Below are 23,031 nucleotides of genomic sequence, written 5' to 3' on the forward strand. Positions count from 1 at the left end.
TGGTGTGGAAACATCCAGAGCCACCGTGCACAGGCGTGTGCAGGAAATGGGCTACAGGTGCCGCATTCCCCAGGTAAACAGCGGCAGAAGCGCCTGACCTGGGCTACAGAGAAGCAGCACTGGACTGTTGCTAAGTGGTCCCAAGTACTTTTTTCTGATGAAAGCAAATTTTGCATGTCATTCGGAAATCAAGGTGCCAGAGTCTGGAGGAAGACTGGGGAGAAGGAAATGCCAAAATGCCTGAAGTCCAGTGTCAAGTACCCACAGTCAGTGATGGTGTGGGGTGCCATGTCAGCTGCTGGTGTTGGTCCACTGTGTTTCATCAAGGGCAGGGTCAATGCAGCTAGCTATCAGGAGATTTTGGAGCACTTCATGCTTCCATCGGCTGAAATGCTTTATGGAGATGAAGATTTCATTTTTCAGCACGACCTGGCACCTGCTCACAGTGCCAAAACCACTGGTAAATGGTTTACTGACCATGGTATTACTGTGCTCAATTGGCCAGCCAACTCTCCTGACCTGAACCCCATAGAGAATCTGTGGGATATTGTGAAGAGAAAGTTGAGAGACGCAAGACCCAACACTCTGGATGAGCTTAAGGCCGCTATTGAAGCATCCTGGGCCTCCATAACATCTCAGCAGTGTCACAGGCTGATTGCCTCCATGCCACGCCGCATTGAAGCAGTCATTTCTGCCAAAGGATTCCCGACCAAGTATTGAGTGCATAACTGAACATTATTATTTGATGGTTTTTTTGTTTGTTATTAAAAAACACTTTTATTTGATTGGACGGGTGAAATATGCTAATTTATTGAGACAGGTTTTTTGGGTTATCAGGAGTTGTATGCCAAAATCATCAGTATTAAAACAATAAAAGACCTGACAAATTTCAGTTGGTGGATAATGAATCTATAATATATGAAAGTTTAATTGTAATCATTACATTATGGTAAATAATGAAATTTAACACTATATGCTAATTTTTTGAGAAGGACCTGTAGACCTCTCGATGGACATCCGGAATATCTAATCCTTATATCTCTAGCCTTGATCGTTGTCAATATACATAACCTTGAAAGAACAATAGAATCCCATGCTTTCTATACTAGTTTTAGCCAGTATCAGGTGGGAGGGAGGAACTAGGGATTTTCACAGAGACTGAGTTGCACAGCGTAAGGCCATATCAATTCTTGAGGGGGGGGGGGGGGGGGGGAGGGAGAAGCATAGGATTTCACACACGGGCAGAGGGAGAAAGAGTGGCTCACAATTCCAGCCTTGTGTGGGCAGGCAGAGGAAACTGCAGCTGAGAGCCCTGTATGTGTAAGTGAAGTAATCACTGACAAGCTGCATCTCTATGGACCAGCAGCCATCACATAGGAATACACCGCTGTATCTCTATAGACCGGCAGCAATCACATAGGAATACACCGCTGCATCTCTATGGACCAGCAGCAATCACATAGGAATACACCGCTGTATCTCTATGGAGCAGCCGCCATCACATAGGAATACACCGCTGTATCTCTATGGAGCAGCCATCACATAGGAATACACCGCTGTATCTCTATGGAGCAGGAGCCATCACATAGGAATACACCGCTGTATCTCTATGGAGCAGGAGCCATCACATAGGAATACACCGCTGTATCTCTATGGAGCAGGAGCCATCACATAGGAATACACCGCTGTATCTCTATGGAGCAGCCGCCATCACATAGGAATACACCGCTGTATCTCTATGGAGCAGCCGCCATCACATAGGAATACACCGCTGTATCTCTATGGAGCAGGAGCCATCACATAGGAATACACCGCTGTATCTCTATGGAGCAGGAGCCATCACATAGGAATACACCGCTGTATCTCTATGGAGCAGCCGCCATCACATAGGAATACACCGCTGTATCTCTATGGAGCAGCCGCCATCACATAGGAATACACCGCTGTATCTCTATGGAGCAGCCGCCATCACATAGGAATACACCGCTGTATCTCTATGGAGCAGGAGCCATCACATAGGAATACACCGCTGTATCTCTATGGAGCAGGAGCCATCACATAGGAATACACCGCTGTATCTCTATGGAGCAGCCGCCATCACATAGGAATACACCGCTGTATCTCTATGGAGCAGGAGCCATCACATAGGAATACACCGCTGTATCTCTATGGAGCAGCCATCACATAGGAATACACCGCTGTATCTCTATGGAGCAGGAGCCATCACATAGGAATACACCGCTGTATCTCTATGGAGCAGGAGCCATCACATAGGAATACACCGCTGTATCTCTATGGAGCCGCCATCACATAGGAATACACCGCTGTATCTCTATGGAGCAGGAGCCATCACATAGGAATACACCGCTGTATCACTATGGAGCAGGAGCCATCACATAGGAATACACCGCTGTATCTCTATGGAGCAGGAGCCATCACATAGGAATACACCGCTGTATCTCTATGGAGCAGGAGCCATCACATAGGAATACACCGCTGTATCTCTATGGAGCAGCCGCCATCACATAGGAATACACCGCTGTATCTCTATGGAGCAGCCGCCATCACATAGGAATACACCGCTGTATCTCTATGGAGCAGGAGCCATCACATAGGAATACACCGCTGTATCTCTATGGAGCAGCCGCCATCATCACATAGGAATACACCGCTGTATCTCTATGGAGCAGCCGCCATCACATAGGAATACACCGCTGTATCTCTATGGAGCAGGAGCCATCACATAGGAATACACCGCTGTATCTCTATGGAGCAGCCATCACATAGGAATACACCGCTGTATCTCTATGGAGCAGCCGCCATCACATAGGAATACACCGCTGTATCTCTATGGAGCAGGAGCCATCACATAGGAATACACCGCTGTATCTCTATGGAGCAGGAGCCATCACATAGGAATACACCGCTGTATCTCTATGGAGCAGGAGCCATCACATAGGAATACACCGCTGTATCTCTATGGAGCAGGAGCCATCACATAGGAATACACCGCTGTATCTCTATGGAGCAGCCATCACATAGGAATACACCGCTGTATCTCTATGGAGCAGCCATCACATAGGAATACACTGCTGTATCTCTATGGAGCAGCCATCACATAGGAATACACCGCTGTATCTCTATGGAGCCGCCATCACATAGGAATACACCGCTGTATCTCTATGGAGCAGCCGCCATCACATAGGAATACACTGCTGTATCTCTATGGAGCAGGAGCCATCACATAGGAATACACCGCTGTATCTCTATGGAGCAGGAGCCATCACATAGGAATACACCGCTGTATCTCTATGGAGCAGCCATCACATAGGAATACACTGCTGTATCTCTATGGAGCAGCCGCCATCACATAGGAATACACCGCTGTATCTCAATGGAGCAGGAGCCATCACATAGGAATACACCGCTGTATCTCTATGGAGCAGCCGCCATCACATAGGAATACACCGCTGTATCTCTATGGAGCAGCCATCACATAGGAATACACCGCTGTATCTCTATGGAGCAGCCGCCATCACATAGGAATACACCGCTGTATCTCTATGGAGCAGCCGCCATCACATAGGAATACACTGCTGTATCTCTATGGAGCAGCCATCACATAGGAATACACCGCTGTATCTCTATGGAGCAGGAGCCATCACATAGGAATACACCGCTGTATCTCTATGGAGCAGCCACCATCACATAGGAATACACCGCTGTATCTCTATGGAGCAGGAGCCATCACATAGGAATACACCGCTGTATCTCTATGGAGCAGCCATCACATAGGAATACACCGCTGTATCTCTATGGAGCAGGAGCCATCACATAGGAATACACCGCTGTATCTCTATGGAGCAGGAGCCATCACATAGGAATACACCGCTGTATCTCTATGGAGCAGCCGCCATCACATAGGAATACACCGCTGTATCTCTATGGAGCAGGAGCCATCACATAGGAATACACCGCTGTATCTCTATGGAGCAGCCGCCATCACATAGGAATACACCGCTGTATCTCTATGGACCAGCCGCCATCACATAGGAATACACCGCTGTATCTCTATGGAGCAGCCGCCATCACATAGGAATACACCGCTGTATCTCTATGGACCAGGAGCCATCACATAGGAATACACCGCTGTATCTCTATGGAGCAGGAGCCATCACATAGGAATACACCGCTGTATCTCTATGGAGCAGCCGCCATCACATAGGAATACACCGCTGTATCTCTATGGAGCAGCCACCATCACATAGGAATACACCGCTGTATCTCTATGGAGCAGGAGCCATCACATAGGAATACACCGCTGTATCTCTATGGAGCAGGAGCCATCACATAGGAATACACCGCTGTATCTCTATGGAGCAGCCATCACATAGGAATACACCGCTGTATCTCTATGGAGCAGGAGCCATCACATAGGAATACACCGCTGTATCTCTATGGAGCAGGAGCCATCACATAGGAATACACCGCTGTATCTCTATGGAGCAGCCACCATCACATAGGAATACACCGCTGTATCTCTATGGAGCAGGAGCCATCACATAGGAATACACCGCTGTATCTCTATGGAGCAGCCGCCATCACATAGGAATACACCGCTGTATCTCTATGGACCAGCCGCCATCACATAGGAATACACCGCTGTATCTCTATGGAGCAGCCGCCATCACATAGGAATACACCGCTGTATCTCTATGGACCAGGAGCCATCACATAGGAATACACCGCTGTATCTCTATGGAGCAGGAGCCATCACATAGGAATACACCGCTGTATCTCTATGGAGCAGCCGCCATCACATAGGAATACACCGCTGTATCTCTATGGAGCAGCCACCATCACATAGGAATACACCGCTGTATCTCTATGGAGCAGGAGCCATCACATAGGAATACACCGCTGTATCTCTATGGAGCAGGAGCCATCACATAGGAATACACCGCTGTATCTCTATGGAGCAGCCATCACATAGGAATACACCGCTGTATCTCTATGGAGCAGGAGCCATCACATAGGAATACACTGCTGTATCTCTATGGAGCAGCCGCCGCCATCACATAGGAATACACCGCTGTATCTCTATGGAGCAGGAGCCATCACATAGGAATACACCGCTGTATCTCTATGGAGCAGCCGTTATCACATAGGAATACACTGCTGTATCTCTATGGAGCAGGAGCCATCACATAGGAATACACCGCTGTATCTCTATGGAGCAGGAGCCATCACATAGGAATACACCGCTGTATCTCTATGGAGCAGCCGCCATCACATAGGAATACACCGCTGTATCTCTATGGAGCAGGAGCCATCACATAGGAATACACCGCTGTATCTCTATGGAGCAGCCGCCATCACATAGGAATACACCGCTGTATCTCTATGGAGCAGCCGCCATCACATAGGAATACACCGCTGTATCTCTATGGAGCAGCCGCCATCATCACATAGGAATACACCGCTGTATCTCTATGGAGCAGCCATCACATAGGAATACACCGCTGTATCTCTATGGAGCAGGAGCCATCACATAGGAATACACCGCTGTATCTCTATGGAGCAGGAGCCATCACATAGGAATACACCGCTGTATCTCTATGGAGCAGCCGCCATCACATAGGAATACACCGCTGTATCTCTATGGAGCAGGAGCCATCACATAGGAATACACCGCTGTATCTCTATGGAGCAGCCGCCATCACATAGGAATACACCGCTGTATCTCTATGGAGCAGCCGCCATCACATAGGAATACACCGCTGTATCTCTATGGAGCAGGAGCCATCACATAGGAATACACCGCTGTATCTCTATGGAGCAGGAGCCATCACATAGGAATACACCGCTGTATCTCTATGGAGCAGGAGACATCACATAGGAATACACCGCTGTATCTCTATGGAGCAGCCGCCATCACATAGGAATACACCGCTGTATCTCTATGGAGCAGGAGCCATCACATAGGAATACACCGCTGTATCTCTATGGAGCAGGAGCCATCACATAGGAATACACCGCTGTATCTCTATGGAGCAGCCGCCATCACATCGGAATACACCGCTGTATCTCTATGGAGCAGCCGCCATCACATAGGAATACACCGCTGTATCTCTATGGAGCAGCCATCACATAGGAATACACCGCTGTATCTCTATGGAGCAGCCGCCATCACATAGGAATACACCGCTGTATCTCTATGGAGCAGCCGCCATCACATAGGAATACACCGCTGTATCTCTATGGAGCAGCCGCCATCACATAGGAATACACCGCTGTATCTCTATGGAGCAGGAGCCATCACATAGGAATACACCGCTGTATCTCTATGGAGCAGGAGCCATCACATAGGAATACACCGCTGTATCTCTATGGAGCAGCCGCCATCACATAGGAATACACCGCTGTATCTCTATGGAGCAGGAGCCATCACATAGGAATACACCGCTGTATCTCTATGGAGCAGCCGCCATCACATAGGAATACACCGCTGTATCTCTATGGAGCAGGAGCCATCACATAGGAATACACCGCTGTATCTCTATGGAGCAGCCGCCATCAGATAGGAATACACCGCTGTATCTCTATGGAGCCGCCATCACATAGGAATACACCGCTGTATCTCTATGGAGCAGGAGCCATCACATAGGAATACACCGCTGTATCTCTATGGACCAGCCGCCATCACATAGGAATACACCGCTGTATCTCTATGGAGCCGCCATCACATAGGAATACACCGCTGTATCTCTATGGAGCAGCCGCCATCACATAGGAATACACCGCTGTATCTCTATGGAGCAGCCGCCATCACATAGGAATACACCGCTGTATCTCTATGGAGCAGGAGCCATCACATAGGAATACACCGCTGTATCTCTATGGAGCAGCCGCCATCACATAGGAATACACCGCTGTATCTCTATGGAGCAGGAGCCATCACATAGGAATACACCGCTGTATCTCTATGGAGCAGCCGCCATCACATAGGAATACACCGCTGTATCTCTATGGAGCAGGAGCCATCACATAGGAATACACCGCTGTATCTCTATGGAGCAGGAGCCATCACATAGGAATACACCGCTGTATCTCTATGGAACAGCCATCACATAGGAATACACCGCTGTATCTCTATGGAGCAGCCATCACATAGGAATACACCGCTGTATCTCTATGGAGCAGCCATCACATAGGAATACACCGCTGTATCTCTATGGAGCAGCCATCACATAGGAATACACCGCTGTATCTCTATGGAGCAGCCGCCATCACATAGGAATACACCGCTGTATCTCTATGGAGCAGCCGCCATCACATAGGAATACACCGCTGTATCTCTATGGAGCAGGAGCCATCACATAGGAATACACCGCTGTATCTCTATGGAGCAGGAGCCATCACATAGGAATACACCGCTGTATCTCTATGGAGCAGGAGCCATCACATAGGAATACACCGCTGTATCTCTATGGAGCCGCCATCACATAGGAATACACCGCTGTATCTCTATGGAGCAGGAGCCATCACATAGGAATACACCGCTGTATCTCTATGGAGCAGCCGCCATCACATAGGAATACACCGCTGTATCTCTATGGAGCAGGAGACATCACATAGGAATACACCGCTGTATCTCTATGGAGCAGCCGCCATCACATAGGAATACACCGCTGTATCTCTATGGAGCAGCCGCCATCACATAGGAATACACCGCTGTATCTCTATGGAGCAGCCATCACATAGGAATACACCGCTGTATCTCTATGGAGCAGGAGCCATCACATAGGAATACACCGCTGTATCTCTATGGAGCAGGAGCCATCACATAGGAATACACCGCTGTATCTCTATGGAGCAGCCGCCATCACATAGGAATACACCGCTGTATCTCTATGGAGCAGGAGCCATCACATAGGAATACACCGCTGTATCTCTATGGAGCAGGAGCCATCACATAGGAATACACCGCTGTATCTCTATGGAGCAGCCGCCATCACATAGGAATACACCGCTGTATCTCTATGGAGCAGCCGCCATCACATAGGAATACACCGCTGTATCTCTATGGAGCAGCCATCACATAGGAATACACCGCTGTATCTCTATGGAGCAGGAGCCATCACATAGGAATACACCGCTGTATCTCTATGGAGCCGCCATCACATAGGAATACACCGCTGTATCTCTATGGAGCAGGAGCCATCACATAGGAATACACCGCTGTATCTCTATGGAGCAGCCGCCATCACATAGGAATACACCGCTGTATCTCTATGGAGCAGGAGACATCACATAGGAATACACCGCTGTATCTCTATGGAGCAGCCGCCATCACATAGGAATACACCGCTGTATCTCTATGGAGCAGCCGCCATCACATAGGAATACACCGCTGTATCTCTATGGAGCAGCCATCACATAGGAATACACCGCTGTATCTCTATGGAGCAGGAGCCATCACATAGGAATACACCGCTGTATCTCTATGGAGCAGGAGCCATCACATAGGAATACACCGCTGTATCTCTATGGAGCAGCCGCCATCACATAGGAATACACCGCTGTATCTCTATGGAGCAGCCATCACATAGGAATACACCGCTGTATCTCTATGGAGCAGCAGCCATCACATAGGAATACACCGCTGTATCTCTATGGAGCAGCCGCCATCACATAGGAATACACCGCTGTATCTCTATGGAGCAGGAGCCATCACATAGGAATACACCGCTGTATCTCTATGGAGCAGGAGCCATCACATAGGAATACACCGCTGTATCTCTATGGAGCAGGAGCCATCACATAGGAATACACCGCTGTATCTCTATGGAGCAGGAGCCATCACATAGGAATACACCGCTGTATCTCTATGGAGCAGGAGCCATCACATAGGAATACACCACTGTATCTCTATGGAGCAGCCGCCATCACATAGGAATACACCGCTGTATCTCTATGGAGCAGGAGCCATCACATAGGAATACACCGCTGTATCTCTATGGAGCAGCCGCCATCACATAGGAATACACCGCTGTATCTCTATGGAGCAGCCATCACATAGGAATACACCACTGTATCTCTATGGAGCAGGAGCCATCACATAGGAATACACCGCTGTATCTCTATGGAGCAGGAGCCATCACATAGGAATACACCGCTGTATCTCTATGGAGCAGGAGCCATCACATAGGAATACACCGCTGTATCTCTATGGAGCAGCCGCCATCACATAGGAATACACCGCTGTATCTCTATGGAGCAGCCATCACATAGGAATACACCACTGTATCTCTATGGAGCAGGAGCCATCACATAGGAATACACCGCTGTATCTCTATGGAGCCGCCATCACATAGGAATACACCGCTGTATCTCTATGGAGCAGGAGCCATCACATAGGAATACACCGCTGTATCTCTATGGAGCAGCCGCCATCACATAGGAATACACCGCTGTATCTCTATGGAGCAGGAGCCATCACATAGGAATACACCGCTGTATCACTATGGAGCAGGAGCCATCACATAGGAATACACCGCTGTATCTCTATGGAGCAACCACCATCACATAGGAATACACCGCTGTATCTCTATGGAGCAGGAGCCATCACATAGGAATACACCGCTGTATCTCTATGGAGCAGGAGCCATCACATAGGAATACACCGCTGTATCTCTATGGAGCAGGAGCCATCACATAGGAATACACCGCTGTATCTCTATGGAGCAGCAGCCATCACATAGGAATACACCGCTGTATCTCTATGGAGCAGGAGCCATCACATAGGAATACACCGCTGTATCTCTATGGAGCAGCCGCCATCACATAGGAATACACCGCTGTATCTCTATGGAGCAGCCGCCATCACATAGGAATACACCGCTGTATCTCTATGGAGCAGCCATCACATAGGAATACACCGCTGTATCTCTATGGAGCAGCCGCCATCACATAGGAATACACCGCTGTATCTCTATGGAGCAGGAGCCATCACATAGGAATACACCGCTGTATCTCTATGGAGCAGCCATCACATAGGAATACACCGCTGTATCTCTATGGAGCAGGAGCCATCACATAGGAATACACCGCTGTATCTCTATGGAGCAGCCATCACATAGGAATACACCGCTGTATCTATATGGAGCAGGAGCCATCACATAGGAATACACTGCTGTATCTCTATGGAGCAGGAGCCATCACATAGGAATACACCGCTGTATCTCTATGGAGCAGGAGCCATCACATAGGAATACACTGCTGTATCTCTATGGAGCAGGAGCCATCACATAGGAATACACCGCTGTATCTCTATGGAGCAGGAGCCATCACATAGGAATACACCGCTGTATCTCTATGGAGCAGCCATCACATAGGAATACACCGCTGTATCTCTATGGAGCAGGAGCCATCACATAGGAATACACCGCTGTATCTCTATGGAGCAGCCATCACATAGGAATACACCGCTGTATCTATATGGAGCAGGAGCCATCACATAGGAATACACTGCTGTATCTCTATGGAGCAGGAGCCATCACATAGGAATACACCGCTGTATCTCTATGGAGCAGGAGCCATCACATAGGAATACACTGCTGTATCTCTATGGAGCAGGAGCCATCACATAGGAATACACCGCTGTATCTCTATGGAGCAGGAGCCATCACATAGGAATACACCGCTGTATCTCTATGGAGCAGCCATCACATAGGAATACACCGCTGTATCTCTATGGAGCAGGAGCCATCACATAGGAATACACCGCTATATCTCTATGGAGCAGCCGCCATCACATAGGAATACACCGCTGTATCTCTATGGAGCAGGAGCCATCACATAGGAATACACCGCTGTATCTCTATGGAGCAGCCGCCATCACATAGGAATACACCGCTGTATCTCTATGGAGCAGCCGCCATCACATAGGAATACACCGCTGTATCTCTATGGAGCAGCCGCCATCACATAGGAATACACCGCTGTATCTCTATGGAGCCGCCATCACATAGGAATACACTGCTGTATCTCTATGGAGCAGGAGCCATCACATAGGAATACACCGCTGTATCTCTATGGAGCAGGAGCCATCACATAGGAATACACCGCTGTATCTCTATGGAGCAGCCGCCATCACATAGGAATACACCGCTGTATCTCTATGGAGCAGCCGCCATCACATAGGAATACACCGCTGTATCTCTATGGAGCAGCCACCATCACATAGGAATACACCGCTGTATCTCTATGGAGCAGGAGCCATCACATAGGAATACACCGCTGTATCTCTATGGAGCAGCCACCATCACATAGGAATACACCGCTGTATCTCTATGGAGCAGCTGCCATCACATAGGAATACACCGCTGTATCTATATGGAGCAGCCGCCATCACATAGGAATACACCGCTGTATCTCTATGGAGCAGCCGCCATCACATAGGAATACACCGCTGTATCTCTATGGAGCAGCCATCACATAGGAATACACCGCTGTATCTCTATGGAGCAGGAGCCATCACATAGGAATACACCGCTGTATCTCTATGGAGCAGCCGCCATCACATAGGAATACACCGCTGTATCTCTATGGAGCAGCCACCATCACATAGGAATACACCGCTGTATCTCTATGGAGTAGCCGCCATCACATAGGAATACACCGCTGTATCTCTATGGAGCAGGAGCCATCACATAGGAATACACCGCTGTATCTCTATGGAGCAGCAGCCATCACATAGGAATACACCGCTGTATCTCTATGGAGCAGCCGCCATCACATAGGAATACACCGCTGTATCTCTATGGAGCAGCCATCACATAGGAATACACCGCTGTATCTCTATGGAGCAGCCATCACATAGGAATACACCGCTGTATCTCTATGGAGCAGCCATCACATAGGAATACACCGCTGTATCTCTATGGAGCAGCCACCATCACATAGGAATACACCGCTGTATCTCTATGGAGCAGCCGCCATCACATAGGAATACACCGCTGTATCTCTATGGAGCAGGAGCCATCACATAGGAATACACCGCTGTATCTCTATGGAGCCGCCATCACATAGGAATACACCGCTGTATCTCTATGGAGCAGCCATCACATAGGAATACACCGCTGTATCTCTATGGAGCAGGAGCCATCACATAGGAATACACCGCTGTATCTCTATGGAGCAGCCGCCATCACATAGGAATACACCGCTGTATCTCTATGGAGCAGGAGCCATCACATAGGAATACAACGCTGTATCTCTATGGAGCAGGAGCCATCACATAGGAATACACCGCTGTATCTCTATGGAGCAGGAGCCATCACATAGGAATACACCGCTGTATCTCTATGGAGCAGGAGCCATCACATAGGAATACACCGCTGTATCTCTATGGAGCAGCCGCCATCACATAGGAATACACCGCTGTATCTCTATGGAGCAGCCATCACATAGGAATACACCGCTGTATCTCTATGGAGCAGCCACCATCACATAGGAATACACCGCTGTATCTCTATGGAGCAGCCGCCATCACATAGGAATACACCGCTGTATCTCTATGGAGCAGCAGCCATCACATAGGAATACACCGCTGTATCTCTATGGAGCAGGAGCCATCACATAGGAATACACCGCTGTATCTCTATGGAGCAGGAGCCATCACATAGGAATACACCGCTGTATCTCTATGGAGCAGGAGCCATCACATAGGAATACACCGCTGTATCTCTATGGAGCAGGAGCCATCACATAGGAATACACCGCTGTATCTCTATGGAGCAGCCGCCATCACATAGGAATACACCGCTGTATCTCTATGGAGCAGCAGCCATCACATAGGAATACACCGCTGTATCTCTATGGAGCAGGAGCCATCACATAGGAATACACCGCTGTATCTCTATGGAGCAGCCATCACATAGGAATACACTGCTGTATCTCTATGGAGCAGCCATCACATAGGAATACACCGCTGTATCTCTATGGAGCAGCCACCATCACATAGGAATACACCGCTGTATCTCTATGGAGCAGGAGCCATCACATAGGAATACACCGCTGTATCTCTATGGAGCAGGAGCCATCACATAGGAATACACCGCTGTATCTCTATGGAGCAGCCGCCATCACATAGGAATACACCGCTGTATCTCTATGGAGCAGCAGCCATCACATAGGAATACACCGCTGTATCTCTATGGAGCAGCCATCACATAGGAATACACCGCTGTATCTCTATGGAGCAGGAGCCATCACATAGGAATACACCGCTGTATCTCTATGGAGCAGCCGCCATCACATAGGAATACACCGCTGTATCTCTATGGAGCAGGAGCCATAACATAGGAATACACCGCTGTATCTCTATGGAGCAGCAGCCATCACATAGGAATACACCGCTGTATCTCTATGGAGCAGGAGCCATCACATAGGAATACACCGCTGTATCTCTATGGAGCAGCCATCACATAGGAATACACCGCTGTATCTCTATGGAGCAGCCGCCATCACATAGGAATACACCGCTGTATCTCTATGGAGCAGCCGCCATCACATAGGAATACACCGCTGTATCTCTATGGAGCAGCAGCCATCACATAGGAATACACCGCTGTATCTCTATGGAGCAGCCGCCATCACATAGGAATACACCGCTGTATCTCTATGGAGCAGGAGCCATCACATAGGAATACACCGCTGTATCTCTATGGAGCAGCCGCCATCACATAGGAATACACCGCTGTATCTCTATGGAGCAGGAGCCATCACATAGGAATACACCGCTGTATCTCTATGGAGCAGCCATCACATAGGAATACACCGCTGTATCTCTATGGAGCAGCCGCCATCACATAGGAATACACCGCTGTATCTCTATGGAGCAGCCACCATCACATAGGAATACACCGCTGTATCTCTATGGAGCAGCCATCACATAGGAATACACCGCTGTATCTCTATGGAGCAGCCGCCATCACATAGGAATACACCGCTGTATCTCTATGGAGCAGGAGCCATCACATAGGAATACACCGCTGTATCTCTATGGAGCAGCCGCCATCACATAGGAATACACCGCTGTATCTCTATGGAGCAGCCGCCATCACATAGGAATACACCGCTGTATCTCTATGGAGCAGGAGCCATCACATAGGAATACACCGCTGTATCTCTATGGAGCAGCCGCCATCACATAGGAATACACCGCTGTATCTCTATGGAGCAGCAGCCATCACATAGGAATACACCGCTGTATCTCTATGGAGCAGGAGCCATCACATAGGAATACACCGCTGTATCTCTATGGAGCAGGAGCCATCACATAGGAATACACCGCTGTATCTCTATGGAGCAGCCGCCATCACATAGGAATACACCGCTGTATCTCTATGGAGCCGCCATCACATAGGAATACACTGCTGTATCTCTATGGAGCAGGAGCCATCACATAGGAATACACCGCTGTATCTCTATGGAGCAGCCGCCATCACATAGGAATACACCGCTGTATCTCTATGGAGCAGCCATCACATAGGAATACACCGCTGTATCTCTATGGAGCAGCCGCCATCACATAGGAATACACCGCTGTATCTCTATGGAGCAGGAGCCATCACATAGGAATACACCGCTGTATCTCTATGGAGCAGGAGCCATCACATAGGAATACACCGCTGTATCTCTATGGAGCAGCCGCCATCACATAGGAATACACCGCTGTATCTCTATGGAGCAGCCATCACATAGGAATACACTGCTGTATCTCTATGGAGCAGCCATCACATAGGAATACACCGCTGTATCTCTATGGAGCAGCCGCCATCACATAGGAATACACCGCTGTATCTCTATGGAGCAGGAGCCATCACATAGGAATACACCGCTGTATCTCTATGGAGCAGGAGCCATCACATAGGAATACACCGCTGTATCTCTATGGAGCAGGAGCCATCACATAGGAATACACCGCTGTATCTCTATGGAGCAGGAGCCATCACATAGGAATACACCGCTGTATCTCTATGGAGCAGCCGCCATCACATAGGAATACACCGCTGTATCTCTATGGAGCAGCCGCCATCACATAGGAATACACCGCTGTATCTCTATGGAGCAGCCGCCATCACATAGGAATACACCGCTGTATCTCTATGGAGCAGCAGCCATCACATAGGAATACACCGCTGTATCTCTATGGAGCAGCCGCCATCACATAGGAATACACCGCTGTATCTCTATGGAGCAGGAGCCATCACATAGGAATACACCGCTGTATCTCTATGGAGCAGCCACCATCATCACATAGGAATACACCGCTGTATCTCTATGGAGCAGCCATCACATAGGAATACACCGCTGTATCTCTATGGAGCAGCCACCATCACATAGGAATACACCGCTGTATCTCTATGGAGCAGGAGCCATCACATAGGAATACACCGCTGTATCTCTATGGAGCAGGAGCCATCACATAGGAATACACCGCTGTATCTCTATGGAGCAGGAGCCATCACATAGGAATACACCGCTGTATCTCTATGGAGCAGCCATCACATAGGAATACACCGCTGTATCTCTATGGAGCAGCCACCATCACATAGGAATACACCGCTGTATCTCTATGGAGCAGCCGCCATCACATAGGAATACACCGCTGTATCTCTATGGAGCAGCCGCCATCACATAGGAATACACCGCTGTATCTCTATGGAGCAGGAGCCATCACATAGGAATACACCGCTGTATCTCTATGGAGCAGCCGCCATCACATAGGAATACACCGCTGTATCTCTATGGAGCAGCCATCACATAGGAATACACCGCTGTATCTCTATGGAGCAGCAGCCATCACATAGGAATACACTGCTGTATCTCTGTGGAGCAGGAGCCATCACATAGGAATACACCGCTGTATCTCTATGGAGCAGCCATCACATAGGAATACACCGCTGTATCTCTATGGAGCAGCCGCTATCACAGAGGAATACACCGCTGTATCTCTATGGAGCAGCCATCACATAGGAATACACCGCTGTATCTCTATGGAGCAGCCATCACATAGGAATACACCGCTGTATCTCTATGGAGCAGCCGCCATCACATAGGAATACACCGCTGTATCTCTATGGAGCAGCCGCCATCACATAGGAATACACCGCTGTATCTCTATGGAGCAGGAGCCATCACATAGGAATACACCGCTGTATCTCTATGGAGCAGCCGCCATCACATAGGAATACACCGCTGTATCTCTATGGAGCAGGAGCCATCACATAGGAATACACCGCTGTATCTCTATGGAGCAGCCATCACATAGGAATACACCGCTGTATCTCTATGGAGCAGCCGCCATCACATAGGAATACACCGCTGTATCTCTATGGAGCAGCCACCATCACATAGGAATACACCGCTGTATCTCTATGGAGCAGGAGCCATCACATAGGAATACACCGCTGTATCTCTATGGAGCAGCCGCCATCACATAGGAATACACCGCTGTATCTCTATGGAGCAGCAGCCATCACATAGGAATACACCGCTGTATCTCTATGGAGCAGGAGCCATCACATAGGAATACACCGCTGTATCTCTATGGAGCAGGAGCCATCACATAGGAATACACCGCTGTATCTCTATGGAGCCGCCATCACATAGGAATACACCGCTGTATCTCTATGGAGCAGCCATCACATAGGAATACACCGCTGTATCTCTATGGAGCAGGAGCCATCACATAGGAATACACCGCTGTATCTCTATGGAGCAGCCGCCATCACATAGGAATACACCGCTGTATCTCTATGGAGCAGGAGCCATCACATAGGAATACACCGCTGTATCTCTATGGAGCAGCCGCCATCACATAGGAATACACCGCTGTATCTCTATGGACCAGGAGCCATCACATAGGAATACACCGCTGTATCTCTATGGAGCAGGAGCCATCACATAGGAATACACCGCTGTATCTCTATGGAGCAGCAGCCATCACATAGGAATACACCGCTGTATCTCTATGGAGCAGGAGCCATCACATAGGAATACACCGCTGTATCTCTATGGAGCAGGAGCCATCACATAGGAATACACCGCTGTATCTCTATGGAGCAGCCACCATCACATAGGAATACACCGCTGTATCTCTATGGAGCAGGAGCCATCACATAGGAATACACCGCTGTATCTCTATGGAGCAGGAGCCATCACATAGGAATACACCGCTGTATCTCTATGGAGCAGCCGCCATCACATAGGAATACACCGCTGTATCTCTATGGACCAGGAGCCATCACATAGGAATACACCGCTGTATCTCTATGGACCAGCCGCCATCACATAGGAATACACCGCTGTATCTCTATGGAGCAGCCGCCATCACATAGGAATACACCGCTGTATCTCTATGGAGCCGCCATCACATAGGAATACACCGCTGTATCTCTATGGAGCAGCCGCCATCAGATAGGAATACACCGCTGTATCTCTATGGAGCAGGAGCCATCACATAGGAATACACCGCTGTATCTCTATGGAGCAGCAGCCATCACATAGGAATACACCGCTGTATCTCTGTGGAGCAGGAGCCATCACATAGGAATACACCGCTGTATCTCTATGGAGCAGCCGCTATCACAGAGGAATACACCGCTGTATCTCTATGGAGCAGCCATCACATAGGAATACACCGCTGTATCTCTATGGAGCAGCCGCCATCACATAGGAATACACCGCTGTATCTCTATGGAGCAGCCGCCATCAGATAGGAATACACCGCTGTATCTCTATGGAGCAGGAGCCATCACATAGGAATACACCGCTGTATCTCTATGGAGCAGCAGCCATCACATAGGAATACACCGCTGTATCTCTGTGGAGCAGGAGCCATCACATAGGAATACACCGCTGTATCTCTATGGAGCAGCCATCACATAGGAATACACCGCTGTATCTCTATGGAGCAGCCGCTATCACAGAGGAATACACCGCTGTATCTCTATGGAGCAGCCATCACATAGGAATACACCGCTGTATCTCTATGGAGCAGCCGCCATCACATAGGAATACACCGCTGTATCTCTATGGAGCAGCCGCCATCACATAGGAATACACCGCTGTATCTCTATGGAGCAGGAGCCATCACATAGGAATACACCGCTGTATCTCTATGGAGCAGCCGCCATCACATAGGAATACACCGCTGTATCTCTATGGAGCAGGAGCCATCACATAGGAATACACCGCTGTATCTCTATGGAGCAGCCATCACATAGGAATACACCGCTGTATCTCTATGGAGCAGCCATCACATAGGAATACACCGCTGTATCTCTATGGAGCAGCCATCACATAGGAATACACCGCTGTATCTCTATGGAGCAGCCGCCATCACATAGGAATACACCGCTGTATCTCTATGGAGCAGCCGCCATCACATAGGAATACACCGCTGTATCTCTATGGAGCAGGAGCCATCACATAGGAATACACCGCTGTATCTCTATGGAGCAGCCGCCATCAGATAGGAATACACCGCTGTATCTCTATGGAGCAGCCATCACATAGGAATACACTGCTGTATCTCTATGGACCAGGAGCCATCACATAGGAATATACCGCTGTATCTCTATGGAGCAGCCATCACATAGGAATACACCGCTGTATCTCTATGGACCAGGAGCCATCACATAGGAATATACCGCTGTATCTCTATGGAGCAGGAGCCATCACATAGGAATACACCGCTGTATCTCTATGGAGCAGCCGCCATCACATAGGAATACACTGCTGTATCTCTATGGAGCAGCCGCCATCACATAGGAATACACCGCTGTATCTCTATGGAGCAGCAGCCATCACATAGGAATACACCGCTGTATCTCTATGGAGCAGGAGCCATCACATAGGAATACACCGCTGTATCTCTATGGAGCAGGAGCCATCACATAGGAATACACCGCTGTATCTCTATGGAGCCGCCATCACATAGGAATACACCGCTGTATCTCTATGGAGCAGGAGCCATCACATAGGAATACACCGCTGTATCTCTATGGAGCAGGAGCCATCACATAGGAATACACCGCTGTATCTCTATGGACCAGGAGCCATCACATAGGAATACACCGCTGTATCTCTATGGAGCAGGAGCCATCACATAGGAATACACCGCTGTATCTCTATGGAGCAGCAGCCATCACATAGGAATACACCGCTGTATCTCTATGGAGCAGGAGCCATCACATAGGAATACACCGCTGTATCTCTATGGAGCAGGAGCCATCACATAGGAATACACCGCTGTATCTCTATGGAGCAGGAGCCATCACATAGGAATACACCGCTGTATCTCTATGGAGCCGCCATCACATAGGAATACACCGCTGTATCTCTATGGAGCAGGAGCCATCACATAGGAATACACCGCTGTATCTCTATGGAGCAGCCGCCATCACATAGGAATACACCGCTGTATCTCTATGGAGCAGGAGCCATCACATAGGAATACACCGCTGTATCTCTATGGAGCAGCCGCCATCACATAGGAATACACCGCTGTATCTCTATGGAGCAGGAGCCATCACATAGGAATACACTGCTGTATCTCTATGGAGCAGCCATCACATAGGAATACACCGCTGTATCTCTATGGAGCAGCCATCACATAGGAATACACCGCTGTATCTCTATGGAGCAGGAGCCATCACATAGGAATACACCGCTGTATCTCTATGGAGCAGGAGCCATCACATAGGAATACACCGCTGTATCTCTATGGAGCAGGAGCCATCACATAGGAATACACCGCTGTATCTCTATGGAGCAGGAGCCATCACATAGGAATACACCGCTGTATCTCTATGGAGCAGCCGCCATCACATAGGAATACACCGCTGTATCTCTATGGAGCAGGAGCCATCACATAGGAATACACCGCTGTATCTCTATGGAGCAGGAGCCATCACATAGGAATACACCGCTGTATCTCTATAAAGCAGGAGCCATCACATAGGAATACACCGCTGTATCTCTATGGAGCAGCCGCCATCACATAGGAATACACCGCTGTATCTCTATGGAGCAGCCGCCATCACATAGGAATACACCGCTGTATCTCTATGGAGCAGGAGCCATCACATAGGAATACACCGCTGTATCTCTATGGAGCAGGAGCCATCACATAGGAATACACCGCTGTATCTCTATGGAGCAGGAGCCATCACATAGGAATACACCGCTGTATCTCTATGGAGCAGGAGCCATCACATAGGAATACACCGCTGTATCTCTATGGAGCAGGAGCCATCACATAGGAATACACCGCTGTATCTCTATGGAGCAGCCACCATCACATAGGAATACACCGCTGTATCTCTATGGAGCAGGAGCCATCACATAGGAATACACCGCTGTATCTCTATGGAGCAGCCGCCATCACATAGGAATACACCGCTGTATCTCTATGGAGCAGCCATCACATAGGAATACACTGCTGTATCTCTATGGAGCAGCCGCCATCACATAGGAATACACCGCTGTATCTCTATGGAGCAGGAGCCATCACATAGGAATACACCGCTGTATCTCTATGGAGCAGGAGCCATCACATAGGAATACACCGCTGTATCTCTATGGAGCAGGAGCCATCACATAGGAATACACCGCTGTATCTCTATGGAGCAGGAGCCATCACATAGGAATACACCGCTGTATCTCTATGGAGCAGCCGCCATCACATAGGAATACACCGCTGTATCTCTATGGAGCAGGAGCCATCACATAGGAATACACCGCTGTATCTCTATGGAGCAGCAGCCATCACATAGGAATACACCGCTGTATCTCTATGGAGCAGCCACCATCACATAGGAATACACCGCTGTATCTCTATGGAGCAGCCGCCATCACATAGGAATACACCGCTGTATCTCTATGGAGCAGCCGCCATCACATAGGAATACACCGCTGTATCTCTATGGAGCAGCAGCCATCACATAGGAATACACCGCTGTATCTCTATGGAGCAGGAGCCATCACATAGGAATACACCGCTGTATCTCTATGGAGCAGGAGCCATCACATAGGAATACACCGCTGTATCTCTATGGAGCAGGAGCCATCACATAGGAATACACCGCTGTATCTCTATGGAGCAGCCATCACATAGGAATACACCGCTGTATCTCTATGGAGCAGGAGCCATCACATAGGAATACACCGCTGTATCTCTATGGAGCAGGAGCCATCACATAGGAATACACCGCTGTATCTCTATGGAGCAGGAGCCATCACATAGGAATACACCGCTGTATCACTATGGAGCAGGAGCCATCACATAGGAATACACCGCTGTATCTCTATGGAGCAGGAGCCATCACATAGGAATACACCGCTGTATCTCTATGGAGCAGGAGCCATCACATAGGAATACACCGCTGTATCTCTATGGAGCAGCCACCATCACATAGGAATACACCGCTGTATCTCTATGGAGCAGGAGCCATCACATAGGAATACACCGCTGTATCTCTATGGAGCAGCCGCCATCACATAGGAATACACCGCTGTATCTCTATGGAGCAGGAGCCATCACATAGGAATACACCGCTGTATCTCTATGGAGCAGGAGCCATCACATAGGAATACACCGCTGTATCTCTATGGAGCAGCCGCCATCACATAGGAATACACCGCTGTATCTCTATGGAGCAGCCGCCATCACATAGGAATACACCGCTGTATCTCTATGGAGCAGCCGCCATCACATAGGAATACACCGCTGTATCTCTATGGAGCAGCCGCCATCACATAGGAATACACCGCTGTATCTCTATGGAGCAGGAGCCATCACATAGGAATACACCGCTGTATCTCTATAAAGCAGGAGCCATCACATAGGAATACACCGCTGTATCTCTATGGAGCAGGAGCCATCACATAGGAATACACCGCTGTATCTCTATGGAGCAGGAGCCATCACATAGGAATACACCGCTGTATCTCTATGGAGCAGGAGCCATCACATAGGAATACACCGCTGTATCTCTATGGAGCAGGAGCCATCACATAGGAATACACCGCTGTATCTCTATGGAGCAGCCGCCATCACATAGGAATACACCGCTGTATCTCTATGGAGCAACCACCATCACATAGGAATACACCGCTGTATCTCTATGGAGCAACCACCATCACATAGGAATACACCGCTGTATCTCTATGGAGCAGACATCACATAGGAATACACCGCTGTATCTCTATGGAGCCCGCGCTCCACCTGCCGCCCGCACTGAGAAGAGCTGCAGGCCCCGCCCCCGAGGAGCAGCCACAGAGGCAGACAGGACAGAGAATGGGTTAGAGAACAAGACGTGCCGGGCGGACGGGAGCTGTGCCGGTCACCGGCCTCTCACCTTTACAGGCGCTGATGAGGAAGTATCCGTAGGGAGTGATGCCGGAGAAAGCCAGGTCCACCACCGGCCGGGTGTGCCCGGAGCAGGTCAGCGGGGTCTGCCGCATCGCCATGGTCGCTCCACACACAACAGCTGCGCACGCGACCGGAAGCGTAAGAAGCGCCGCACCGGAAGACGCCGCCGGCCATATTGGATGAGAGCGGAAGTGACAGGAGGTCTGGAGCGTGACGTCACAGAGGAGGGAGGTGTCAGCACAATCCCTGCACGCTGAGCTCACAGCGCCACCTACCGGCGCCTCACACATGGCTGACACGTGACCACATCCCGCTCTGGAGGAAGGAAAGAAAAGCCACAAATATAAGTGAAAAATAAACCAGCTGCTGCCTCTAATATCCTGCCCCCCTCTGTAATACCCTGCCCCCCTCTGTTATATCCTGCCCCCCTCTGTAATAACCTGCTCCCCTCTGTTATATCCTGCCCCCCTCTGTTATATCCTGCCCCCCTCTGTAATAACCTGCCCCCCTCTGTAATAACCTGCCCCCCTCTGTTATATCCTGCCCCCCTCTGTTATATCCTGCCCCCCTCTGTTATATCCTGC

At 49.3% G+C, this 23,031-nt stretch overlaps 1 protein-coding gene across 1 annotated transcript in view; it reads right to left on the reverse strand.

Moving 5' to 3' along the window:
• Window positions 1-22,633, reverse strand: part of STRAP (serine/threonine kinase receptor associated protein) — a 48,965-nt gene extending 26,332 nt beyond the window's left edge. The window contains exon 1 of the mRNA XM_077267277.1: window positions 22,434-22,633. Coding sequence (XP_077123392.1) covers window positions 22,434-22,545 — 112 coding nt within the window. The 5' untranslated portion in view covers window positions 22,546-22,633. The remainder of the gene's footprint in view (window positions 1-22,433) is intronic.
• Window positions 22,634-23,031: the final 398 nt, after the last annotated feature.

The sequence above is a fragment of the Ranitomeya variabilis genome, chromosome 5, assembly GCF_051348905.1.
Source record: "Ranitomeya variabilis isolate aRanVar5 chromosome 5, aRanVar5.hap1, whole genome shotgun sequence".
Classification (NCBI taxonomy): domain Eukaryota; kingdom Metazoa; phylum Chordata; class Amphibia; order Anura; family Dendrobatidae; genus Ranitomeya; species Ranitomeya variabilis.